This window comes from Natator depressus, chromosome 10, assembly GCF_965152275.1.
Source record: "Natator depressus isolate rNatDep1 chromosome 10, rNatDep2.hap1, whole genome shotgun sequence".
Taxonomy (NCBI): Eukaryota; Metazoa; Chordata; order Testudines; family Cheloniidae; genus Natator; species Natator depressus.
In genome coordinates, this window is record NC_134243.1 from 50858563 (window position 1) to 50882505 (window position 23943).

Consider the following 23943-nt stretch of genomic DNA (forward strand, 5'->3'; position numbering starts at 1 on the left):
GCGGAGAGGGAAAACCACTCCGCTCCTGGCCCCAGTTCCAGCAGCCCAGACACTAAAAGCATGGCTCCCTCTCCCCTATCCTGCCCCACTCACCCCTCTAAAACCCGGCCTGCCTCCTGGGGGTGTGTGGACTGGGTAAAGGGGGGGGGGGGAGGGGCAGAACTGAAAAAGTTTGGGGACCACTGACTCAGACTTAAGGTCAGAAGGGACCATCCTGATCATCTAGCTGACCTCCTGCACATTGCAGGCCACAGAACCTCACCCACCTGCTCGTGTAATAGACCCCTAACATCTGGCTGAGATACCGAAGTCAAATCATGGTTTAAAGACTTCAGGTTACAAAGACTCCACCATTTACACTAGTTTAAGCCTGCAAGTGACCCATGCCCCATGCTGCAGAGGAAGGCAAAAGTCGTTTGAGTGGGTATGGTGGAGGAAAGCCCTCAAGATTCATTTTTAAATATACTATTGTTACTAAGACCCAGTCTACACTTAAAACTTAGATGGACCTAGCTATGTCTCTCCAGGCTATGAACATTTTGCACTGTGAGTGCTGGGTTAGATCAACCTAACCTCTTACCTACCCTCCCAATGTAGATGCAGATGCTGTGCTGCTATAGAACTTGTAGAGTATACGTAACCTACATTTTCACTTTTTTGTTTTGTTTTAAAGAACAACTGTTTACATGGGACCTTCTGATATTTTTGTGGCTCTACAGCAGAAGATTTCACATCGCATTTCTAAAGATGTTCTGATCCCATAGATGATACTGGTAGATAGGACAGAATGGGGCAGGACTGTGTTGGTTTGTATTTCAAATTAAAAAATAAATAGGAAGGAAAAAGTGTTTTTCAAGTGCAAAAAATCAAGACTGATCCTTATAAAAGCACAGGCTCATGACAAATCCCTCCTCAGTCCATGTAAATTATAAAACCTCAACAATTGCCCCTCAAATAGAAGGGCCCATTTAGGATGGTAGAGGACAGTTGTACCAGAGGGGGGCTGCTGTCTGCAGTTGACAAAACATAGTACTGAGGGTGGGGAAACAGATTCTCTGCTGCTTGACAATTCCTACAACACACTTGTTGGAAGGGTTTTTAGGCTATCATCCAACTTCCAAAGCAAAGAGCTACAGATCTAGCTGGATGTCAAAGTAGACTTTATTCACTGGGATTCTTAAGTCACAGAAAGTACCATATATTCAACAGAAGGGGGGAGGAGGGAGAAGAGAAACAATTATTTGGGCTATTTTTCTTATGCCTGTATTCACTGTTGCCATTGACTTTTTTAAATGCTACTTTAAAAATATAGGGAACAAAAGCATTTTGCAAAAATGCATCTAGAAGAGAGTTATGTCCTACAAACAGCTTAAGACTTGTAATTGAGCAAAAAGCTTAATTAGTAGTATTCACCTCCCTTAGTCATTAGACAAGCTCAGGAACCTTGGCTGCTCTTGAACTAAAGTGTCCGCTACAGCAGTTACCAACTGCGCCGTTTTGCTGTATTTTTAGAATGGCCTTCAGAAAAAGATGATGTTAGTATCTGAAAGAGGGGAAAATAAATCTGTGCTGCCACAACGCTGGCTCAAATAGTGAGTAATCTGCCATTGTACATCACCATCAGCTTGCTTGGAAATGTTGAAACTATACATTCGATTACATAACGGAGGGAAAATGCTGTCTTCTACAGTGTAACCACTACAAGTGAAACCTGAATACTAGTTAATTATTTATATAGCACCCAAAGCAATCAAAGCACTTTGCAAACAAAAAAGGAGCAATGGACCCTTCCCCAAGAAGCAATCTAACACCCAATGTATAGACTTATTCCAGTGAGTTTCACACTGAAATCCTGTGTAGTTAAGACCATTCAGAAGAAGGGTTCAGATTGTACAAGTTCCTTCCAGTTTCTCAAAAAGAAAAGGAGTACTTGTGGCACCTTAGAGACTAACAAATGTATTTAAGCATAAGCTTTCGTGAGCTACAACCATAGTTTCTGTGTCCCATCCTGATGAGTAACACTTATCAAACCTTAATCATTCTGTTCTATGCAGGCTGATGGGTGCACGCTCATCAAGGGCCCCCCTCCCCCCACCCCACCTCACCCTCATGTCCATTCTTCTTATGGATCTTGTAAGACATGTTACTTCACACAGCTCTCCAGTGTATTCCAATGAAGCAAGAACATCAGACACAAAAGACCCTACTCCCTTACAGCATAGAGTTGTGGGCTTTGACCATAGAAAATTTCAGTGTATGTGCTGCATACAAACAAAGCCTCAAATTAACAGTTTTGTGGGGGGCATGGATCAGCGTTTATGTCGCGCTCTCCATCAGTACCCAGCCCAGGCCAGGGAAGCTAATGATTCAACCATTGGACCAAATCCGGCGATGAATCCTGGCCACGTGCCACCTGAGGCACGTTGCGCATACACTACAAATAGTTTTGTTAAAAGAATCCACCGCATTAACTCAGACACACATACACAAAGAAAAAAGGATCAGGAAGAACAGGAGACAAACAGGAAACAGCCCTTTTAAAGTGCCAAGATAAGAACCCCTGTGTGATGCAGTACCCATGGAAGCATTTGGCATATGGTGTTATGGGTACGTAATGAACTCGAATTGTCTGCCTTGCAAATCACAGGGAGTAGAAATAACCTAAGGCCATGGCTACCACAGACTTTACTTCACAACCTGGATATGAGGAAACAGCTCCTTAACAATGGAATAGAGGTAAAGAAAAAGCCATAAAACATTGGCATAACAAGAGCAACACTCTGGGATGAGTATGAAGTTCAGCCAGTAATTAATGAAGTCTAGAAGCTGGCTGAGTACGGACTGATATTAAGATCGTTGAACAGTTTCCAATATCCACTCTTTCATGCTTTATAAAATAGCTGAGGGCTTGACTACACAGGTAAATTTACCAGAGTTACTACACAGGTATACAGCAGTAGTTACACTAATGTGACTCCCCATATGGACACTTTTTGTACAATTAGTGTAAATATACTGTTTATTTGGAAAAACAGTGGCCTGTTTTCAGTCTCACTTAGGTCAGTACAAGCTAAATAACAAAAAAAAGCCACTGGTACTGTATAAGATAAGAGCGTCCATACAGGGAGAAAGACCAGTGTATATTAACAGTATAATTATACCTATATACCTGGTGTTGACAAGACCCTGGGAGGGGGGACTACAGTACTGAGCTTCCAGGGAAAGTTGCATGTAGAGAATAATGTTAAAAATATTTGGAAGCACCATCAGAATTGCTTTCACATCCCCCATTTTTTACCCCATACTGTCTAATACCGACCCACTGCTCTGTTTTGCTAAGAAAAATGTCCCTAATTCACCTTTCTCAGAAACTTGACTGTCTGGCACATGAGACTGGCAACACAGCAAGACAAGTTGGGCAGACTCCAGCAGCAGCCCTTGAGCGGAAACGGAGTAGCGGCTCCTAGGCAAAAATGTGAAATAGCAGCTGTATTGCATGATGCATGACGTGTCACAGGATAAACTAATCAAGCCTATGAAACCAGGCCAAGATTCTCCTCTACTATCAGTTCTACAAAGACTTGAGGAGGTAAATAGGGAGAAGAGAGCTGCAAACCAAAAGGCTGGGAAATGATTAATAATGGTGGGAAAACAAAACTTCACTAAAAACGTTAAATTTATACATTAAGTCTTTAATCAGTTTCATTTTGATGGAAATTTCCCATCAAACCGAACTCTGCACTTGCGCAGGGCCTTCCATCTGAGGAACTCAGAGCATGGTATAAAGTACTAGCCTCATTTCTCAGAAACAGAGGTCAAGAGACTTGGCCAACGTCACACTACAGGTAGCTGGCAGAGCTGAGATTAGAATCCAGGTCTGCTAGCCTCTTACCTTCTTTACTTTGCCTGTCTGTACAGTGACAGATAGACTATTTGAATTACTGGTTGTTAAAGTCCTTAATGGAGTTGGCTCTGGCAACCCTGGAGTCCTGCTTCTTGAACCTTGTACTAACAGACACCTCTGTTCACACATGCTGTTGAAAGGATCCCACTTCTACTACTGAAGTCAGAGCTGATTGCACTTTTGCTATGGTGGGCTAAACAGTGTGGCATTCATTACCCTCTGAAACCCATCTCATTTCCTTCCTTCCCTCCAACTTCAGTGCCTTACAGATCTCCCCTCCCCAAATGGATTTTAGAACAACGGCTTTTCACTCCATATTGATTATCTTTTCTTCTAATCTCTTTCCTTTTAACCTTCATTTGAATGTTTCTATACTTAACTGGGTTCATGATTATTTTCCAATGTATTTCCAGCACCCTGATGGATTTATATATAAATATTACTACTTGTTCTGGATTTTAAATGATGCCAATTAGTATTTTATTAATTCATATGTTGCCATAGTTTCCTTTGACTGGCACACTTGAAAGGAGTATGCACCTACAAGAAGGGAGACTACCTCATGCAACTGGAGTAGCTACAAGCATACATGGAAGCAATGTTGGCAGCTGAAGCACATGCAAGTAATTTTACACTTAGCATGGGGTCTGTTAATGCTGAAATGAGTGCTAATATTTACACTCATGATAAAGTCAGACGGACAGAAGCGTTCCAAAAACACCTCCAAGCAGAATGCTACAATTTTACAGAATTAATCTTCTAAATCTAGTGAAGACTTCCAGGATTTAAAAAGCCAAGATACCCACCCAAATGACTTATTTTTGACTATACACATCTTAAAATGAGTATCTGTTTTGAATTTAACAAAGTGGATGCTATCAACTCTGGTTGAGCAATTGTAATGAAAGCTGTTTTGCATGAGGAAGAGAAAGGGAAAAAGTGTTATGAGGAAGTATTTTCAAAGTACTGGGTAGGAATTTGGCCACAAACCCCACCCTAAACAACTTCACTAGGAGTTGGCAAGTTAAACATTATATGCTGCTTTAAAATGTAGGGGTAAACGTCATTTTCTATGTCTCATGCAATGGCTTGATGTCGCAATATTTGAGTTATAATCACTATGGGGATGTTCATAGGTGACTGCCTGCCCAGACCCAGCTGCAAGAAGCAGGCCTAAAGCAGAGTAAGTATGACTGCATGTTGTTTGTGGAGAGTTTCTAATCAGCAAAAGTAATCCAGCATCAATATTTATGCAAAACTCAAAGAGGAAGTGTAGTGGGAAAATGTTGCAATTTAAAAATGATAACTTGGTCATCCCTGGCTGAAACTAAAACAGTGGTTCTCAAAAAAATTTTCCACGGACCACTTGAAAATTGCTGATGGTCTCGGCGGATCACTTAATGATCTTTCCAAATGTTGTTTGTATCGTTAACTAACTATTGTAAAGCGCTTTGGATAAAAGCGCTATATCAAAAAAAACTTAAACAACTTTTTTTGTTCTACAAATAAAAGCACACAAATTTCTAATGTGATGGATGTGCCCCCTCTTCCCCGCCGTGGCAGCCCCCGAGCTGGGGCTGGGAAGGAGGGGGGGGTCTCTCCCCCGCCACAGCAGCCACAGAACTGAGGCTGGGAAGGAGGGCCATCTTTCCTCAACAGCTGCAGCCCTGGAGCTGGGGAAAGTTGCCTCTTTCTCTGGCCGTCAGAGCCCTGCACATCCCATATTCTCCCCACCCCCTCTTCTTACCCCACTGCCCCCTCCCATCTACCCTCTATTCCCCCCAAGGCAACTACCTCACCTTACATGTGCATCTTCTCCTGAGTCCAGGCACCTAATTTGTGTAGTCATGCCTGCGCGGCTCCACTAATTAGGTGGGTGGCCCTTCACTCTCTCATAGGCGGCCGCCCAGGCGCGCACCTTAGAGGGAACTATCTTAGGACCACCTGAATGGAGCTTGCGGACCACTGGTGGTCCACAGACCTCTGAACTAAATCTGTAAAAGTAAGAGAAAAGGGGAAAAAAAAGGGGGGGGGGGGGGAGATGGCTTTGCTTATTTTTGATGCATCAAGAAAGCCGGAAGAGGTTGGGATTTTCGTTTGGTATTTTCCTTTTAATTATCCTGCCTATTACTGCTATCAGAAATTCAAGTCTCATCTATCTGTTGTTCCTGTAAGACCCTCTGGACAACTAACGAACTAGTAAGAGGATATCTCAGATAATATTTACAGTGTCAGTCCGTCAGTAAGCATCATTGCCGATGGATCCCTGAACCTTTGCAGAACCTTCCATGTGAACCTAAACTATGTTGTCATCTCACCAGTGCCCCAACGGGGCTCTGCATGGGCACAAGTTGAGCCTCCCCTGAGCTCCCTGCAGGATCTGGGGCCAAAGTGAAATCTCACAGATAGGAAGTGATTTTTAATTAGACGGTTTAAAATGTTTTCTTAACACCGATTTACCAGGGAAAGGAGAAGAGAAGGAAAGAAGGCAAATTAATGTCTCAACTGTCAAAGGAATATTCTTCCAAGGAATCTAGTTTCTCAGAGTTTATCACTCTGTACAAAAATAAGTTAACTGTTCTTTTAATGGCACATGCTCTCACATGACAAAGAGATGCATAACAATATATTGTAGTTTATATCAAGTCTCTGGCTGGTCGAAACTTCACTTAAAATTACAGATTGCGAATGGGGTTTTCAGAATTACAGTAACCCTCCCACCCTCACCATAAACCAGTGAAAAAGCCAGTCTCATTTCTTCTGCCATCTGCCTTAAGCATCAAAAACAAAGAAAAGCAATGATGAAGTCAGAAAAAGAGCTGGGGCCACATTTTGTTTTCCTGCTCTCACTATACTCCTGCAGACACTAATACACGATAGTACATTTGCAGTATGTCCTGATATTTGCTACTTGTCATTGCAAGTAAAAGCAATGCTTAATCTAATGCAAGAACTTTCCTGGCTGGCCTAAGTCAACTTATTTTGGAAACATCAAACTGAGCATAGAACTGCCAAACAACTGCTGAATAAGAATTCAAAAGTAACATGATGGGAAGTAAACACTCATTCCCCAAGAATAAATAAAATAAGGTAATTAAAGTGCTAGGAACATGCTAGCATTGAAGCGTGCTCATCAGAGAACAACAGATTATTTTCTACTGTTTACAATTCACTTCCTAAATTGCACTCAACTGTAATGGCTGCAGCCCTGATACCTTTTGATTATGTAAGCAATTGAAAAACCTGGTAATGGAAACATGCAGCAAGTTCCATATTTGTTTGTCTTCTTTAAACAGATACTGGACGAGCAGACACTCAGGTAGGAAAAAAACTGTAATTACGCTATAACTTCTAACTCAGGCTAAACAGAGGTACTAGTTCCTGAGGAAGTGGTTAAACAAAGAATAGAGAACCAGGCCAAACAAAAATTAGACACTGCTAAAAGTAGGGCAGTCAGTCAATTCTGGCTTTTTTGTCAGGGGCTGTGGAGAAAAAAAGGTTACTTAAACATAACTAACATTACACAAGGATGGTTCTTTAATAATAGCGAAAAGTTTAGTTTTCAGTTTACAGAGATGCCATATTTTTAGGCAATTCCATCAGAAAGTAACTAGTGCATTTTTCCCCACCATTAGTTTAATCTAGCAAACTATATCATATATGATTTTACTTCAAAAACTGTTATTTAATCTCAGTTTGTCACATTTTGAATAATCAATATCTGAGGGTTTTGTTGCTGTTTAATTCTTAATAGTGCAAACATTTACTTAAATGACACGTTAACCACTCTTGAAAATAAAGAGTACGTACATTTGCAAAAAAATTTTTGTTTAAAAATCAAGCCTTGTAAGGGAGACATATATTATAGAATACAGAATACAGTAGCATACACCTAAAAAAGACTTTACACCAATATAAAAACAATAAAAACAAGACAAACAAATCAGACACAGACAATTTCAGAGGGAGGCCAAGGAAAACCAGAACAGATTGCATTGCAATTCTCAAGATCCTACCTATCTCTTAAAGAGAGGAATCCTCTGAATCCCCGAGTAGTCTGAGGTCACAACGTATTTGGGGGGGAGATTCTAACAGCCTATTTATTGCAGACCATGCCCCTCTATTCTGCCTGCCCGACAAAAAGGAAGCCATCAAAACATTCCGAGTGAACAAGATACAGGAAGAGAGTTTCAAGAGTCCACCTGAGTAAAATATGTTACTTACCAAATGAAAGCAGAAAAGTAAGGCTACGTCTACTCTACGGACCTTACAGCAGCACAGCTGAACCACTGCAGCTACACCGCTGAAAGGTCTCATGTGCAGCCGCTCTATGCCCACTCCCAACAAGCAGCGGTAACTATGTCAGCAGGAGATGCTCTCCTGCCAAAACACTGCTGTCCACACCAGCACTTTTGTCGGTGCAACTTATGTCCATCGGGGGGTGTTTTTTTTTTTTCACACCCCTGACTGCCAAAATTTTAGTGACAAAAGTGCTAGTGTAGACAAAGCAGTTATCATTAGCCATCTAAGACCCAGATCCTGCAATCTGATCTGCCTGAGCAAACACTTGCACCTACACAAAGTGTAAATGTGGCTCAGCCGAGGCACAAGGGCCTGTCTGTGCAGATCTAGTGTAGCTGCAGGGCCTCAGAGAGTATTGAGATATTTTACAGGAAAGGTAAATCAGTATCAATTTGTAATATTCTAGAAAGATTAGCCACCTTCTGTGAAACTGCCTTCTTTAGATACGTTACCCGTCACTATTTTGACTAGATCCAAATGGGTAACAAAAAATTTTTAAGAGAAATTTCACAGCCATATTTGTAGAAATCCAGATTTAATGGATGGTCTCAAAAGAGAAAAGTTTTAGAAAAGAGAATTTGTTTTACAAACTATTTAAGACTGCTGAGCGATAAGAGTACTCATCTATCATATCATTTACAAAATAAAAACAAAATAAAATCCCCACTTACAAGCAAGGAAATTACTCATTAAGGATACCAAGGCTTACGCTGCCCCCATAGTAAACAAATTATCAATATCAAGTATAAAGTAATGCATATTCCATCACAACACAAAAGCCTCTACTCTGACCTAAATGAAAACAGTTTCCCCTAATAATCTCAGAACATAAACAAAATACAAAACCCTTAGCTGGTTTCCAAAACTGAGGGAGTTGGTTTTGGAAACCACTTGGCATTTGCTGTAGTGGAGAGAGGGAAGTCATTTATTTGTTTTGTTTTTCTAAACATTTTTTGCACAGATGAATGAAGACAAATAAATGTGAAGTGAAATGGCACCAGATTACTAAAATTAAATTATTTGTGTCAGTCAAGTTAACCACGGCTCCCCAAGGCCTAACCTACCTTCATTCCAAATACTGGTAAAGAAGGATAAAACTGCTTGAACTTAAGTGTCAGACCCAAGACTCGGACTCACAGTGGAAAGTTCCACAGCTCCTGCCTAAACCACAACGCCTTTCAACTGAGTTACTGAACCCAGCTAAACCTTAACTACCCCATCTAAAAAACAGATTAATAATACTTTGCAATTATCTTGTGCTTTTCCACCATCTTGAAGGGTGCAGGGAAGGTGCATGAGCTTTATTAGCCTAATTATAATTAGACAAATTGTAATTAGATTGATTCCAATCTGCATGATTCACTGTGCTATAGTGGTGAGCTGTGTATCTTTGCTTTGCAAGTCATCTATACTTCTATATCAGTGGTTCTCAATCAGGGGTACACATACCCTTGGGGTTACGCAGAAGTTTTCCAGGGGGTACATCAAGTCATCTAGATATTTGCCTAGTTTTACGAAAAGCTATATAACAAGCACTAGTAAAGTCAGTAAAAACTAAAATTTCATACAATGACTTGTTTATACTGCCTCAGTTTATATGCCTCTGCTAAACCTCCTTGTCCACATTTCTTCCTACGCCAAAGGGGCCTTTTGGAAACATCCAGCAGAAAGAGATTTAACTAGATCCTAGAATTTTTTTTCACTTTTCAGAAGTTTCTTTGGTGAATTCAGATATATACCAGTATTCTTCACTGCCATGTTCTCTTCCCAGACAACTTCCCTGACACATCTAGTGTCTAGAAACACATCTAGTGTCCAAATAATAGCAGCACCTTTAACATCTATTCCCTTCCTTGAAGACTGTATCATGCAATGGCCCAGGTTAAAAAGCTGTTTCATATTTTGTGGTGCAATATGATTTTCTGGGGAAGACTGAGGTAGTACAAACACAAACATTTCATAGAGAAGTCATTTCAAAATATATTAATTTCAAATAGTATTTACTCAATGTAATCCAACAAGACATAGCTCTAAATATTTGAAAACATTAAGTTCTTTTTTTGAAATTGGAAAAGGAATCAAAATCAACATTACATTGGGAGTGTGGGGTTGCCACATTAAATATAAAAGAATTCTCTCCCCTCCATAAAGCACATGCCTGCTGTGCTGAGATTGGAACTCTGATCCTTCAGCTCTAAAAAACACAGGTCTCTACTACTAGTGCCGAAGGAAGATCTCTGCCAACCAATACCTCTAAATATTCCTTACTTTCTTTCTAGGCTGAACTAACCCATAAACGGCAACCTGCTGACAGATATGAAGGGACTGTCCATCCATTAAACATCTAAACATTTCCATTTGGTTTAATGGAAGCAAGATTGGATCCAAAACTAAATAGCACAAAACAGTAATGAGCTTTGCTTAATTAGAACCTATTTCTTCAGAGACAGCTGGTACATGAGCTTTTAAGGAGATATATCAATATACAAAGTTTGAAGGGTTATTTACAAGCCATTCTTGAGCTGAAGGACCCAAAGAAACATTAGATTATTAAAAAAAAAACACTACTGGGCTCTGAAATTTGATTTAAGTGACCTTTAACTCAAACAAGTCTAAAAATGTTTTTGCAAAGAACCTCTCTCCTTTGATTTCAGAGTAAGGCTAGTAATTTTTAGGCCAAACCAATTTTCCAAGCCAAAGTTAAAGGACAAAATAACAGAATGGAACTTGGTTGCAACCCTAATCCTACAAACAAATCCTCATGCACACAGACTCATATCCTCACAATGTCACTGAATTCAATGAGACTCTATGGGGACATAAAGGGCTGGGGCCATCTCAAACTGACTAAAGAATCAGGGTCTTACTATGGAGTGGGTTCTCTCTCTATACATGATTCACTGGGTTTTTTCCCCTATTATAGGAAGAATGAAAGAAAATTAGAACTTTGCTCTCTCCTTATTATGAACTATGGCAGAGTCTAGTACTGATGGGGATGGAGAAGAAAGGAGGTGGAGCTGAGCTGAGAAGGTTAAAGTCTGTGTACATGTACTTTTACAGCATATTTGTCTTGGCACTGCTTACTACAGTCCAAGATTGCAATGCCAAAAAAAACAGTGTGGCAGGATGCTGCTACCTACCCAAATGAATAGAGAACAGTGTAACTGGTTTATGTAAGGAAAAACATAACCAGCAGTCAGTCAGACCCAATAAACTCCTATCCCTGAACATTCTCCCACTTGCATTGATAGCATTTGGACTCATATATATAAATAAAAGTTTGGAAGACAGCAGATTAGCAATGCCATTTTGTAAAGTTGTTTTAACTGGGTAGAAAAAGAGTCTCCTATTTCAGCATTTGGATTTCCACTCTAATCATATTTCAGTAGGCCAAAATTATTTACCCAAGCGCTCGCTCTCTCTCTCTCTTCTACTTTTTAAAATCCAACAGACATCTGTGGACATCACAATATGAGGCTCTGAGCAAATGCTGGTTGCAGCTTTTACTGCATCACAAGCTACCATGCAAAGATAACACAAGTTCCAAGCAAATATATTGAACTTCTGCAAGAAATACAGTTCTACAGCCAAAGGAATCCTTCAGTACTTAATAAAAACAACCATGTGTGTTATTTTTAAAACCAGGTATTCAGCTGACAGTGATCTGAAGTAGTGGAGGTTTTAAGCATACTTGAAGTGCAACCATTTCCTCTTACAAGTACTGAATATTTAAGCAGAGACAATCCTAGCTGTCATGAGTTTTTCTAGAGGAACATTTTACAATTTCACACTGCACAAAGCATCAATTTGTCTTCTCCATTCCAAAAAAGTTGGCAAGACCCTTCAAGCTTGCATAGGTCTGCTTAGAAGTGTGCTGTGATAGGTGAGATACGGTTGGCTGCGGCTACAAGAGTGAGTCTGTGAAAAAGTGAAAGGAAAATACCACATCTGAGCTGTTAAGAATCCTTTTTTTAATTACATGGTTTGCACAAGAGTCCTGAGATTGTGGCATGTCATAAATTTAACTGGTTTTGCCTGGGACTATCGCCAATATCCTAAACCCAGCAGAAATTACAGAAAATAAAATGCATGGAAACATTTAGCTCTAATTGGAAGTAGCAGAAATCTGCAAACAATATTTCATGTGATAGTACTGATTAGAAGGGATTTTCAGCATGTTTCTCCACAATTTCTGCCTTTCCTAATGATTTATCTCATTTCTTCCTTTCATGTTCTTTCACAAGACCCACTGACCCATTGCTCTAAGCAATCAAAAAAAATCTTAAGATAGAACTTCCCTGTGGGTGTCTCACAATGCACTGTGTGTTGTCCATTTATTTAGATTGCAAACTCCACAAAGCAAGGAACATGCTGCCTTTTGTATTTCATCCTGCACAGAACACACTACCAGGCTTCAAATAATAATCTGGGGGAATGGCTTGCTATGTTTTAAAGAGTGGAACTTAAACTCTCCAGTTTCTGAACTATACTGCCATGTTATTTGTGATTAAAGTTCTAGGTGTTGTCTAGGAATGGGCACAGGCCCTTATTCTTTGATTTGGAGCAGAAGACTCCAGATTTGGCTGAGTGTGTTCACAAATACTGCCTTTTATTATTCTCACAGTTCACCATCATCAATCAAGAGACCTCCAAAGGAATCCTGACTGTTAGCTTCGAAGGGAGCTGTTAGCAAACGGACTGTTAGCTTCAAGGCCAATACACTTCTTCAGCCTGGTGCACACCTTCCACCTAACCACCCTGCCTCTGATAATGTTATTTTTCAAACGTCAGCTATGTAGTGCAGATAGCATTGTTATATTATTGCACTTCTCATGAAAATGTTTTGAGATGCCTCCACATTATACAATGAAGTGTCATTGCCATCAAGACTCTTTTCGGGGATAAAAAAAGTATTAAATACATGTGCATCAGTCAATCTAACATTTAGAGGGCCTTCGAATCCAGGGTACCTGAACCAATCCAACCTCTAAGTCACTTCTTATATTAAGGACCCACTCTCCAAGGTATTCCAGAATGTTTTGTTGTCTCTGGTGGGTCACATGGCAGCCAAAATATTCTCTATATATCAGTATCTTCATTCTCCTTTTCAGAGGAAGGTCAGCTAACTCAGAATGGGACAGATCACACATCCTTTGGAGATACTTCTGGGCCATGTTAAAGGTCGTAGAAACTGGAATTCCAGGATAAAAGGAGGGAAGACAATTACCTGGCTAAATATTTTTCTCCAATTTAGGACAACGAAAGACAAAAAGAAATCTCCCATTCATCCGGCCTTATCCAGTCCCACTAAGTCTTGACAACGTATGAAATTATACATAAGCCATTTTCTTTTTGAATGGTATATTACCATTTAGCAGAACAAGCAAAGAATAAGATTCCTGCTAACGGGGTTCACTTCTTAGGCGACAAAGAGCAAAAACAGAGGTGACAATGAGGAGTAACTGAAGTTTTATTCTCTCATCTTTGAAGGAAGAAAAGCATTGATCACATTCCTACTTAAAACAGCTGAGAACAATGGTACATGGCACAGAAATTCTGCCATAGGCAAATCTTCATATAAAAGAGTCATCACAGCTCTTAGGGAAAATTGGGATCCATTACCACCCACCACAAGTTGACTTCTGTGCGCATCATTCAAAGTGCTACTGTCACTGAAATGGGTCTCTAGGGTGCCACAAGCACTCCTTCTCTTTTTGCGACTACAGACTAACACGGCTGCTGCTACTCTGAAACCAGATAAGAAAGATTTCAGAGTAGCAGCCGTGTTTGTCTGTATTTGCAAAAAGAGAAGGAGTACCTGTGGCACCTTAGAGACTAACCAATTTATTTGAGCATAAGCTTTCGTGAGCTACAGCGCACTTCATCGGATGCATTCAGTGGAAAATACAGTGGGGAGATTTATATACATAGAGAACATGAAACAATGGGTGTTACCATACACACTGTAACCAGAGTGATCACTTAAGGTGAGCTACTACGGGGGGGGGGGGGGGGGGGGAATAAACATGGGGAAATAGTTTTACTTTGTGTAATGACCCATCCACTCCCAGTCTCTATTCAAGCCTAAGTTAATTGTATCCAGTTTGCAAATTAATTCCAATTCAGCCGTCTCTCGCTGGAGTCTGGATTTGAAGTTTTTTTGGTGAAGTATTGCCACTTTTAGGTCTGTAATCGAGTGACCAGAGAGATGGAAGTGTTCTCCAACTGGTTTATGAATGTCATAATTCTTGATGTCTGATTTGTGTCCATTGATTCTTTTACGTAGAGACTGTCCAGTTTGACCAATGTACATGGCAGAGGGGCACTGCGGGCACATGAGGGCATATATCACATTAGTAGATGTGCAGGTGAACGAGCCTCTGGTAGTGTGGCTGATGTGATTAGGCCCTATGATGGTGTCCCCTGAATAGATATGTGGACACAGTTGGCAATGGGCTTTGTTGCAAGAATAGGTTCCTGGGTTAGTGGTTCTGTTGTGTGGTTGCTGGTGAGTATTTGCTTCAGGTTGGGGGGCTGTCTGTAAGCAAGGACTGGCCTGTCTCCCAAGATCTGTAAGAGTGATGGGTCATCCCTCAGGATAGGTTGTAGATCCTTGATGATGCATTGGAGAGTTTTTAGTTGGGGGATGAAGGTGATGGCTAGTGGCGTTCTGTTATTTTCTTTGTTGGGCCTGTCCTGTAGATAAGAAAGAGTATCCTGTGCACCACTACAGAGATCATGTAACACTAACAAATAATAGCCTATCAAGATAGGCAGCTCGCATGGGAAATGTCACTCAGACTACTAAATATGGACTAGAATAGTTTCATCTGGCAATCCTGTGAAGGGACTGAAGAATTCAACGTAATTGATAACTGGCTTATGTTTTTACTGAATGCTTTAAATTTAGTGTACTAACTATAAATGTTTCTTTATCCACTTGTTAGCAATTAATACCGTACTTCTGATTTACCTGTCCAAATAATTTATATGGGATTTTGTTATTGTTTCTAGGTTTTATTAAAAAATGTGAAACTAGTGGGCGTGCACTCCTGAATATAGCACCATTATAAATCTAGTCAGTTTCTCAAAGAGTTTAACTCCCTCCCATCTCCTCCCAACTGTAATAAATCAGTTCAGCATCCAGCACAGTATCTTCCCATAAGCGCTAGCTTGGCGGACATGCACTTGCCTAACAAAGGAAAATTTGTTCTAATCTCTGAACTTCTTTTCTCAGAAAACAGTACGTCTATCGATCAAACTTCACCTTTCTGTATGAAATGAGGCTTTCCACAACACTGACGTTTTCATGTTGTCTAGGAGACTGGCTCTTTTTTTAGTTAAACAGTCGCATTACAGCTTAGTATATTTTCAGCTTTGGTAATGTTATCTTTCTTTGAAGGGTAAACCTTAGTGCCTTTTGTCAACACCATGAGGTGACACATCCAACCATAATGGCTAGATTTCCACGTAAACAAATATACACAAATGAACAAGTTTTCCTTTATGCAGTCTCCCTTGCTAACCATTACTCTTCATTATTCCACTGAAAAACAAACTCTAGTGTAAAAGCAAAAGCTTTAGAGAGTAAAATAACTGGTTTTACCAAAGAAAGCAGCAGAACTACCCCACCTTGACTCCAGGAAATGCCAATCATAGAACTCAAGCAACCTGCAGAATTGTCCCACACTAAAGCATCCATGCAATAGGACAAAAAATAAACAGCACTCACACATTAAAGGAAACAACTGACGACTTAATTAACATTTCTTTGTTCCACGAACTAATATCTCAAAATGACACTTCCCCACACCATTGCCCACAGACACAGTTATTGTTACAAACGCGCCTGTTGCTATATATACTAAATGCGGAAGGGTTTGGGGGGTTTTTTCTGTTTGTTTTAAGGCTAAACACAACAGACTAAACATGTTGACAATGAATACAGAGAAGAACGTAAACTAAAATGACAGCTACCATCAGAGATCATCTTTTTGAAAAACTAGCAATAATTATGGTGCCATAAACAAGTTGAATTTAGAGCAGCTTGGGCAGTGCAACCCTTCAAGGGGAAAGCTTTGAACAAACAATATCCGGACACAGATGGTACTGAAGAAATAATACAAATATCACAGATACGTATTTGTGTTATTAAGTCAATATGCAGAGCAGTGTTGACTCCTATATTGCTCCGGCACCATCCATCTAGAATATGTAAATGTTCATTTATACTGTATAGATTTTTACACAAGGTTCACGCTCCACTTTATTATTTCACCACTCCATCTACTGGCTCCTTCAATCTACATAACAAAGTGGTATTTTTTTATGCACCCCCCAGAACTCCCATCCAAACCACATCGTGCAAAACCCTGGACAAATACAAATGTTTTAAAAATAAGACAGCGCCTCTCAGGCTAAGCAGCTACTTTTATACTGATCCTGCGAGATTCACAGGCCCCTTTCTCCACATACCCTGCGCTCGGCTTCCCCTGGGTAGAGACGAGCGTGCTGCTCCTCGCGCAAACAAAGGGGGCTAGGAACAGAAAACCTGGACTTCCTTGGCAGGAGAAGCAGCCATGAGCCGGGGGGGTGGGGGAGACACAGTCTCCCCGCCCGGCACAGGAGCTCAGTCTGCTACACCCTGCCCGTCCCAGAGCCCAGACAAAGCTCTGCAGGGAGGGACAGCGAGACACGCCGCCACCCACCCACCCTAGGCCTGAGGGGCGCGTGTGGCGGCGGAGCAGCCCCGCTGGGGGAGGGGAGCTTGAGCCGGGCACCGGCTCTCCGGGGGTCCGCACCCCCCCGCCCCTCACCCGGCGACCCCCCCCCAGCCCAGGCGGCAGTAGGGAACAATGGGGCCCCCGGCGCCCCCTCCCCGGAGCCAGCCCGGCCCGCGCTGGGGAGGTGACTCCCGGGCTCCCTCCCGAGGGGAGGTCGGGCCGGCGGGCGCCGCCTAGGCCGCGGGGTCTGGGGCCTGCCGCGCGGGCCGCGCCGGGGACACTCACCGCTGCAGCACCAGGAGGAGGGCGAGCCCTGCGGGAACCGGGCCGAGGCGGGCGCGATGCAGACGCTGGAGCCGAGGTGCGGGCACTCCATAGCACAGGCGGGCGGCTCCTCACAGCAACTGCGCCCCACTCACAACAGCCATCTTAGAGCCAGCGCCGCGATCCGCCCGCCAGGCCTTCCGCGCCGCCCTCCCGTCCGCGCGCCGCGATCCGCCCGCCGGGCCTTGCGCCCCGCCCTCCCGTCCGCGCGCCGCGATCCGCCCGCCGGGCCTTCCGCCCAGCCCTCCCGTCCGCCCTGCCGCGATCCGTCCGCCGGGCCTTGCGCCCCTCCCTCCAGGCCCTCTGCGCCTTCCTCCCGTCCGCCCTGCCGCGATCCGTCCGCCGGCCCTTCCGCGCCGCCCTCCCGTCCGCCCTGCCACGATCCGTCCGCCGGCCCTTGCGCCCCTCCCTCCCGTCCGCCCTGCCGCGATCCGTCCGCCGGGCCTTGCGCCCCTCCCTCCCGTCCGCGATCCGCCTCTCTGGGACCTGCGCCCCTCCCGGCCGCGATCCGCCCGCCGGGCCTTCCGCGCAGCCCTCCCGTCCGGACAGGCTTTGGGGAGGGGCTTCTTCCAAGCTCCGCCCAGATTCTTTTAACAGTGGGGGACAGCTGCCCACGGGCGGGAGTAGGGTTGCAAGGTGTCTGTTCTCCACTGGAAAGTCCAGTCGAAAAGGGAACCTGGCATTAGGGCTGACCAGACACTAAAAGCCTGGGTGCTGTGGGCGGGGGGAAGCGGCGGCGGCTCCGGCAGCGGCATGCATGCAGCAGCTCGGGCCAGGGGCAGCCCCTTTGAGGAGCTGGGTTCACAAGCCTGCAGAAGAGGAGAGAGTGCAGGAGCCCCTGGCAAGCAGCGTAAGGGGCTCTCAGGAGGCGTGGGCTGTGTCCCAGGAGGGAAGAAACACGAGCTGCCCTGCCAGCCAGCACCTCCCCGGCCACCCTCTCAGGCACACCTGGCTCACCCCTGTGGCAGTGTGAGCCAAGCGATGGTTTCAGAGGTGCTGGTACAGGCTCTGGTGTGCATCAGCTGTTCCCCGGCCTGGCTTGTCATTGAGTCATCATCATGGTTTAGGCCCATCAGATCATCTAGTCTGACGTCTATATCACAAGCCACTAAGCCCAGGAGCACCTGCACATTAAACCCAACAACCAAAATTAGTCCAAAATATTACAGCCCACTATTATGTGCCACAGGCAGAGAGTAGGTGGGACCGAGGAACCCCCATGCCCAAGGACAGTACAATGGCAGGGAAACGATTAAAACGATAGGGAGACCTAGTTATTCCCAGCAAGTGTATTGCATGCCCATGCTGCAGAGGAAGATGAAAAATCCTCAAGGACTCTGCCAATCTACACTGGGGGGAAATTCCTTCCCAACCCAACACAGAATCACAGGACTAGAAGGGACCTTGAGAGGTCATCTAGTCCAGTTCCCTGCACTCATGGCAAGACTAAGTATTATCTGGACCAGTGGTGGGCAACCTGCAGGCTGCATGCAGCCCACCAGGGTAATCTGATTGCGGGCCGCAAGACGTTTTGCTGACACTGACCATCCGCAGGCCTGGCTCCCCTCAGCTCCCTGTGGCTGCGGTTTGCCGTTCCCGGCCAATGAGCGTGGCAGGCCACAGGGACATGCTGGCCGCCGCTTTCCACAGTGCCAATTGGCCGGGAACGGCGAACCGCAGCCACTGGGAGCTGTGGGGGGCTATGCCTGCGGAGGGTCAACATCAGCAAAATGTCTTGCAGCCCACAATCAGATTACCCTGATGGGCCGCATGTTGCCCACCACTGATCTAGACCATTCCTGACAGGTGTTTGTCTAACCTGCTCTTAAAAGTCTCCAATAATGGAGATTCCACAGCCTCCCTAGGCAATTTATTTCAGTGCTTAACAACCCTGACAGGAAGTTTTTCCTAATGTCCAATCTAAAATTCCCTTGCTGCAATTTAACTCCATTGTCCTATCCTCAGAGGTTAAGAAAAAAAAAATGTCTCCCTCCTCCTTGTAACAACATATGGCAATCAGTTAGACCCTAATCATGTGAGCAAAAACCAGCCAGCCAAGCACCTGAAAGAGAGCATGCTCTGTACCACCTGAGCCCTGGCTCACCCCACCCATCCGAAATGATGAAGCATGAGCTTTAGAAACATGAGACAAACCAGAAGCGAGTCCAAGGACTGTTGAGCTTTTTCCCCTACCATCACAAGCAACCCGTCATACAACTGGACTCAGAAATTTGTCTAGCTCTCTGTTTCTTCCAACATAGGTAAATTGTAGTATTGTCAGTCCTGAATATAGAACACAGCTCCTGTTTTGCAGATGTAATTAGTTCTATATATTAACAACATGGGTCACTTTTTTAGATCAATGGGAGAAAGGAAGTAGATGCCTTGACATAAAGACCTTCACTTGGTTATATGGTAGGGAGCTGTCACTGTCTCCTTGCATGCAGAGGGACGTAGCTGTCAAATGACTGATATACAGGAGCCTAGGAGATGGAGTTGAGCCAGTATCAAGCTGAGGAGACCTCATGGTGAAATAGGTTGTTGTACAGTATCCAGCCCTAACAGATTTCAGCTGGATACAATACAATGGTGGAGGGTGTGACTGCTGATGGGACCAGGGAAGCTTTAAGAGAAGGGATGAGGCACATCAGAGTATGAAAAGAAAGAAGTAAATAAGATTTTTTTTAATCAAAATTGTATTTTTTAACTTGATCTCATTCTCTGAAATGGCTGAACTCTTTTTGTTGAAGCTTTCCAAAAAATTCAGCCTGAAAATGTTCAGCCCAAATGGTTAGAGTTTGGCAGAGTTATAAGCCACTAAAAACAGGGTCTTATAAGGGACAGTATTGGGTAACCTTAACTACCAAATTAACCTGAAGTAGTAGGCCCCGTCCAATATTAGGTGGTATCATCTTGGTCTCTAAGGTCCACGTGCACTCAGCCCCCATGCATTTACTATAGCTCTGGACATTTAAAAGGAAGCGTGAAGCAGACTAAATGAAATTTGTATGTGGTGAGACAGAAGTTATTCAAGCCATCTCTTACTTATGATGGTACAGCCCATGGTGCTTGCTTACTCTAAGAACTATTCACAGGAGTATGTCTTGTGAATAGTTTTCTATTTTAGAAAAAGTGCAGTGTGTTAATTTACATTAGAGATAAGAAGGTGATGCTTCGTCTGTACCTTCTGGGGACTGTTCTCTTGCTGCAAATATATTTACCTTACACTTTGAAGAAAAACAGTTATTTGACTTAGAATTTGGCTTCTTTAAATAAACTTCCTGCTTCTGTAACATAAAGGTCACAATTAAGTGATAAGAAATAGTGCAGGTAGGCAGACAACATAGAAGGCCATGTTTTAATGATTCCACAATCTGACAGCTTATATTATATCAATACAAGTGTACTACAGAAAAAAGCCAGTAGACTTTTTACAGCAGTGGTTCCCAAACTTGTTCCGCCGCTTGTGAAAGCCCCTGGCAGGCCGGGCCGGTTTGTTTACCTGCTGCATCAGCAGGTTCGGCCGATCGCGGCTCCCAGTGGCCGCGGTTTGCTGCTCCAGACCAATGGGAGCTGCTGGAAGCTGCGCGGGCTGAGGGACATACTGGCCGCCGCTTCCAGCAGCTCCCGTTGGCCTGGAGCAGCGAACGGCGGCCACTGGGAGCTGCGATCGGCCCAACCTGCGGACGCGGCAGGTAAACAAACCGGCCTGGCCCGCCAGGGGCTTTCCCTGCACAAGCGGCGGAACAAGTTTGGGAACCACTGTTCTACAGTAACATGCAACGCTGAGCATTGTAATAATGGGGGCAGTAAAGATCAGAAGATTGCCTGTTGCATTCCAGTACTTCTGAGCCTTGCATTCCTCTGCTCTCTCTCATTTTTTGGCTGCATTCTGCATTGCACATGGACAATTGGCACAGGTACAGCAGGTGACTTAAGTGTTACAGCACCATTTAATAATGCAGATAATTTTGGAACTAACATCTCAGTAAAGATTCTCTGAGGAGGAGTTTGGAAAGCATCTAATACAATGCACTACTGAGCCACAAGAAGTCTTGGGAGAACATTGTCTTGCTGTCCCACACAAGTAACTCTAATTAACATTAACGGAAATTCTGCATGTGCATGAAGGGGGGAGAACAGACTCACTAAATGCACATATGGTCCAGTTGCCCACAACATCATAAACAATTTAGACTAAGCTTAGTGGAGTTATTCTTCATTTCCAGCTGTGTAGTTAAAAGCAGGATTTAGTTCAGAGATACAGTATTTTGAGTTAAGTTACCACTAGTGCATCCTGACACTAAGCTATGGGGTTTCTTACACATGTCCCTCAAATGGGATAAGAACTCTCCCATACACTGGACCGGATGAATAGGATGTACAAATCCCAGTATGCATTTTATAGGTTCTTTAGAAAGTATAAACAATATTTCATATAACAAAACCATATGATACAAATCAAGGAATTCACTGCATTAATCCAAGGAAATAAGAAGGCTTTTCTTTCTGGTTAGTACATTTCTATATTAGCCGGGGGGTTATTTTGCTTCTTTTCTCTGGTTCAATATTTCTTCACTCTGGACAATTAAGAGAGAGAGAGATTAAATTAGCACAACAGTTCCATTGTAGGTGCATTCTCTTTTCCAAAAAATGCATATGTTTAACACTGTCCCCTATTTGTCACATTGTTTTACGCAAGCCAACAGAAACCTTTACTGGGCCTATCCAGCTCCCCTTGAAATCAAGATGGGTTGTCATTAACTTTGGCCTGCTCCACCTCCTATAACAAGTATGTGAGGCTAAGAATGTTATGCCAGTAGCACACTCAGGAGTCAGTTAATGGAGATGTTTACAGGTAAAATAAATACACTGGGGTTGAATGTGGGCTAAAGATATAAAACTGCTGCAAAACTCTTGTTTTTCCAGCTTCTTCTATATTTTATTTCGAAGCACCAAAACAAAGTACATTAAGTCTGATTTATTTTTAAAAAGCAAGCATGAATGTGGATCTTTGTACGAATCAAAGCAGCTTTGCTTGAACTCTAGCAATTTATTAGTTCAAATTTTCCTTGTTTCACCTGGTTTGCTTCACAAGTAGAAACATATAGGAGCAAGAAATACCACCTCAGGTCTACCCATTCCCATAGACTGTGTAGCCTAATGAATTAAAGGCAGATCCTCAATGATATTTAGCCTGCTAACTTCCACTGAAATTCATTTTATAATACATGTGCAAGTCTCCCTGAGTGTGGAAACAGAGATTGAGCTTGAGCCACGACCCACCTCCAAAGTGAAGGTGAGTTTTTGGTTAGCTTTTATCCCCTTGGAGAAAAATCACTGGATTTACAAATCTCATACAATAGCCAGAGTCCCAAACACCTGTATTGAATGGAATGCATAGTCTTACATTTTCTGAAGGAAAATGGCGAGTGCAGATACCAAGATAACTGCTGTAGTACATCCCACAGTGATTCCAAGCACCAAGCCTGCAGGAAAATCAGTGTATGGTTAACTGGAGAGAATAGATGTCTTGTGTCTTTACATTTCATTTCACCAATGACAGAGACAGAACAGAAGACTGAATGTCTGAGAAAGCAACCAGACTGTGTTGGTTTCCACTGCTGCTTGTGCACCAGTAGCTTCAGGGCACAGCTGGTGCCAGTGCCACTGCTCCACAAATGACTTTGTCTTGTGTGACTTCTGCTGATGACAGAAGTGGCCCTTCTATATCTGATTCCTCCAGTATATTGGATACACTTTCTTTGGTACCCTATTGCACATCAGGTGCCCTGTCTCACAGTAGCTGAACAGTACAAGAACTGTCACCTATCAATATACCCCATGGAAAGGCAGTCAGTGCTGAGCCGTAGGCCCAGAAATTTTGACTTGTGCTAGAATGGGCAGCCATGGTATTAACAGGCAGCAGCAACAAGGAAGATATTCATGTAACTTATGTCCATCAGGGGGGTGTTTTTTTTTCACACCCCTGACTGCCAAAATTTTAGTGACAAAAGTGCTAGTGTAGACAAAGCAGTTATCATTAGCCATCTAAGACCCAGATCCTGCAATCTGATCTGCCTGAGCAAACACTTGCACCTACACAAAGTGTAAATGTGGCTCAGCCGAGGCACAAGGGCCTGTCTGTGCAGATCTAGTGTAGCTGCAGGGCCTCAGAGAGTATTGAGATATTTTACAGGAAAGGTAAATCAGTATCAATTTGCAATATTCTAGAAAGATTAGCCACCTTCTGTGAAACTGCCTTATTTAGATATGTTACCTGTCACTATTTTGACTAGATCCAAATGGGTAACAAAAAATTTTTAAGAGAAATTTCACAGCCATATTTGTAGAAATCCAGATTTAATGGATGGTCTCAAAAGAGAAAAGTTTTAGAAAAGAGAATTTGTTTTACAAACTATTTAAGACTGCTGAGCGATAAGAGTACTCATCTATCATATCATTTACAAAACAAAAACAAAATAAAATCCCCACTTACAAGCAAGGAAATTACTCATTAAGGATACCACGGCTTACGCTGCAAATCCCTCCACTCAGAGGGAGAATGTGGTTCTGCCTTTTCCCCCACCAAGGTTTGACTTTAAGATGGGAACATCAGAGCATCGAGTATTATCCAACAAGAGGCAAATCCTCCCCCTGACTCCACAGCTGTGAAGATGCCCATAGCAC

General features: G+C 43.1%; 2 protein-coding genes across 3 annotated transcripts in view; both read right to left on the minus strand.

Moving 5' to 3' along the window:
* USP3 (ubiquitin specific peptidase 3) overlaps positions 1 to 17431 on the minus strand; it is a 61070-nt gene extending 43639 nt beyond the window's left edge. Inside the window, exon 1 of one of the 2 annotated variants that reach the window (XM_074966112.1) lies at positions 17215 to 17278. Coding sequence is in view for 1 of the 2 variants with exons in the window: in XM_074966111.1 (XP_074822212.1) it covers positions 17215 to 17305 (91 nt within the window). In the remaining variant the exon portion in view is untranslated. Of the gene's footprint in view, positions 1 to 17214 lie in introns of both variants that reach the window. The other variant, XM_074966111.1, reaches the window with a different exon arrangement.
* A 3609-nt stretch (positions 17432 to 21040) lies between these two features.
* Positions 21041 to 23943, minus strand: part of APH1B (aph-1B gamma-secretase subunit) — a 108528-nt gene continuing 105625 nt past the window's right edge. Inside the window, exons 8-9 of the mRNA XM_074966113.1 lie at positions 22664 to 22742; positions 21041 to 21833 (exon numbers count right to left, since the gene is read on the minus strand). Coding sequence (XP_074822214.1) covers positions 21818 to 21833; positions 22664 to 22742 — 95 coding nt within the window. The 3' untranslated portion in view covers positions 21041 to 21817. The remainder of the gene's footprint in view (positions 21834 to 22663; positions 22743 to 23943) is intronic.